Below are 3,838 nucleotides of genomic sequence, written 5' to 3' on the forward strand. Positions count from 1 at the left end.
TTCCCGGGCAGCCTTTAAGAAATGCACTGCTCCATCCTTACTGAGCTTGTTCGCGAAAACCGTGGACGCCAATTGTATCATCACCTGCCGGCAAAAAGCTTCATGCAGAAAAATTGTTGTGGTTTCCACGCCAGCCAGTTCCAAGGAACCAGGCCCGCGTGCAACAGGAAGTCGCTGCTCAGAGGGTGGGTCAGCATGTCACTGTGACCAGGAGCGCTGGAATCTTCACACTCACAGTGCTTTCATTCGAGGGTCCACCTTGCCTTGGGGGCAAACCAGTGGGCTGGGCTTGCTCCGCAGAGAGTTTTTTCTGATGTGTTTGAAATACCCAATATGACAAAACCCAGCCAGGCACGATGCCTCGTCCGTCTTCTTCATGCTGAGTGTTATTGCAGCTGTAATGGGTGCAGAGACAGACGTACATAGGTTTTTGTCTCATTGGATCCTTCGGTATCTTTGATCAGGCTTTGCTTGCTTCTAGGGGGCGTCTCTGGGCGGGCTGATGGACGTGTAACTAACAAAGGCTCTGATTGCAAAATGATAGCAGGTCTGGAAGCGGCGAGGAATCTGCTTGTGCAGCAATAACAATTCATGGTTCTTGGAACATGTGTCCTGCATTTCTTAATTCTTTCAATGCGTGGACAGTCAGGCTGGCCACACGTGCAACGCCCGTGCCTCCTGCTCAGCCGTCGTCATTACATCTACACTTGTAACACTACTCTGCTCCTTCTATGGCAGAATTTCACAGCATCTCTACAAGATGTTGATGCTGGCAGCTCCTGGCTGCATTGCATGGAAATGTCTGATGACCAGCCCCCGCTTTAACCCCAGTGGCCACCCAGCTTTCAATTAATTATGCACACAATCCGATTGGAAGGATTGAGCAATTGTAAGCCAGATTTCTGACCCACATCACGTCAGGATAATCGTGAGTCCCGATGCCCCCTTTAAGAATACCCTCGATCTGAGCATTTCCCATCATCCTGTCATCACGACACCACCTCACCTTCCAGCTTCCACATCATGCAGGGCCACCGCAATTTTACTCTGTTACAACTGCAATGGCTCCAAGAGAAACAAACCCTGGTGGATGCCGAAATGCGACTTATTGTTGACCACCCAGATCCTCTGGTCAACGAGGGGACCTATCTCAACATGGCCTTCCGGTTTCAAGGGAAGTTGTTTGCCGATGCCCATGACATGAAAATCCCACGATGGGCCGTACCAGATGTTCTTGCCACCTGGAACGCTATCAGGAATCGTGAGGGCAAAGGTATGTCTTACTCATACTCGTGAAGGACGTCATCATGGCTCAGTTGCCACCATCGCTTGCAACCCACAGGTCCGGTGAACAGTCAGATCAGGGCAGCTGAGAGTAGCAACAGCGCACATGGGGGGCTTTCTCAGCCTTCATCTGTGGTTGACGGCTGAATTTAATGTGAGGGATGCTCCTGTCTCTTGCAAGTCACTGGCCCATTGACGACTGGTTCTCACCCTGCTCCAACAGTCCCATCAAGCACAAACTTCGACTTCCCTCCTCCCCCCCAGTATGGATATATCTCTCCTAGTATGAGCTCTCACACAGCCATCTTTCAGTTGTAGCCCGTGAGCTTCCCCGCACTTGTTGCATCACACCCAATCACAAATGGAAATGGGAGGCCGTGTGTACCTGGTCAGTTACAGATCTGGTGACTTCCAACACGCATATCTGATTTCTACCCACACATTTGCCTCGGGAGGGTGCCTTATGGCCCAATCTCCTGCATGTCCAGTGAAATGTGTGCGAGTACCCTTACTGGGTTGGGAATCCCGCTGGGCCAGTTGATTTGGAGCTTGGGCATTAGGCTTCGAAGGGATCCTACTGCCTCTGCCCTCATCAGGCTGATCGCCACCTGAGCGGCAGCGGGGCAATTGATAGCAGTAGGCGGCCCCCAGGCTTTTGCCTTCACCGCTGTTAGACGGTGGCATCGGTGAAAACAGCCTGCCTCCTGGATGAGCTCAACTGACCACCAATCTACATGAAGGCCCCAATCCCGCTTATGCCATGCAGGAGCAGCTCAAGCGGGAGCAAAGCCTTGGTGAGATAGAATGTCTTCATCCGCGGTCAGAGTGGTCACTGTCCACCCTGACGTTCGGCCGAACATCACGGTGGACAAGCCCTACTTGGCATACAGGCCCGTGCCCGCTCCCCCAGCAATGACACCATTGAGCGGCCCAAGGTCAGTCCTTTTGTGACACCTCAACAACACATGATTGTTGTCCACCCTGATGTTTGGCCGAACGTCACGGTGGACATTATTTCCGTGGTGTCTTCTGCCCGGCTACGAGGAAGTTCTAGCAGGCCAAATAGACTTGCTTGGAATCCCCTTGTCCTGTGCTCACGTTACGTCCCTTTCAGATGAGTGCCCACACATCTCCTTTGTCCCCCACAACTTCACAGATTCGTCTCCAATACTTAAGGTGTGCCCCTGCTCTTCATCCCCCAATCAGGACCTCCTCCCATCATCCTTGGCCAATTATGTCCTCATCCATCGCGACATTTTGGGATGGCCAACTGCCATCCAGTTCAGCAAAGATCAATGCTATCTACTCCGCATTTCTCCCAAACTCCAACTCACCTTGCGCACGGAGCATGGCAGCCTTTGTCCGAACTCTTCTTCATATGGTGACTTCGCCCAAGAAAGCCACTTCGGATACATGGAAGATCCGACCGGCTGCCCACAACCTCCATGTCGGTTTGAACTTGCCTGACTCCATCCTGAACCACTCCATAGATGCTGTTCCTCCAGAAGCGCTGCTTGGGAAAACTCAAATCATTCACCCGAAATTCAGAGAGCTGTTTCTTCAAGACCTTCTGCGCTCTAGTTTCCCAGGTCAGACGTTTGCATGGGATCATCCGTGGGACGCCCACTAGAACCAACTGTTTGCAAAGTTTATTATCAAGCACTGGTGGAATGCGTATAGGGCCGGAGCTTTCAAATTGTTCTTTATTGATCCCGTGGAGGCTAGTGACTCTTCAATCCAACTTGGTTTGCTCCACCGCTGGTTCACCGGAAAGCGGGAAGGTCTTCGATTGGGCCGGTTTTCGCGCGAGTGGCAATGTAAGAAGAAAAAAGGTGAAAGCAAAACCAAGATCCGCATGCAGGTATGTTTTCTTTCTCCACATGCATGTAAGTGCAATTGCACACTCAGTTTGTTCCTGCTCAACACCAGGTTCAGCAACACCGTCAAGAAACCCTTTCCACACTTCTGGTCTCACCTGTGTGCCGCACACTTTTTGACAACATCAAAGCTACATCTGAGACTGAAGCCACGCCTCCCCGCTCTCTCTCTAAGTTGCCGTTGTCTTGGAGATCCTCCGAGTTCACCCGGTTTGCTCAACAGTTGGATACCATCTACACGCAGAAGAAGATCAACACCAACGGACGGCTCTTTGTCCAAGAGTCCATTCTTGAGGCGCGCAGAGTTTCTTCACAGGTACCAACATTGAACAACTTCAAAAACGTGCCGCGTAACTTACCGGTTAACTGCTACGCTGAGAATTATCTGTCAACCCTTTCGAATTCACAGCGGGAACTGCTACACCCATCACAAGCGGTTGTCTGGCCTAATCTTATTACATTGTCTTGAAGCTATGTAGATCAAGGTGCGGGTTCTGGAATTATACCGAGAGATTTGTCATCAACAGTTTGGCACACTCATATTGCTCGTTTCCTCCGGTAGGTACACTCAGCCTCCGCTCCCAATACAATACAATTAGCGTCCAAAAAGTTGTAACATAGAAAAAGAAGCAACTTACAATGCCAATTTGCATTTGCGTCTCTGCAATTGGAATATA

General features: G+C 50.8%; 1 protein-coding gene across 1 annotated transcript; it reads right to left on the reverse strand.

The window, feature by feature from the left end:
• Positions 1-1,355: 1,355 nt before the first annotated feature.
• On the reverse strand, positions 1,356-1,968 carry PtA15_14A122 (uncharacterized protein; the record flags this gene model as incomplete). The annotated part of the gene is made up of 2 exons (XM_053162806.1): positions 1,356-1,369; positions 1,797-1,968. 2 exons carry the CDS (start codon positions 1,966-1,968, stop codon positions 1,356-1,358), a joined length of 186 nt encoding a protein of 61 aa, XP_053026795.1.
• Between the last annotated feature and the right edge of the window lie 1,870 nt (positions 1,969-3,838).

This window comes from Puccinia triticina, chromosome 14A (genome assembly GCF_026914185.1).
Source record: "Puccinia triticina chromosome 14A, complete sequence".
Lineage (NCBI taxonomy): Eukaryota > Fungi > Basidiomycota > Pucciniomycetes > Pucciniales > Pucciniaceae > Puccinia > Puccinia triticina.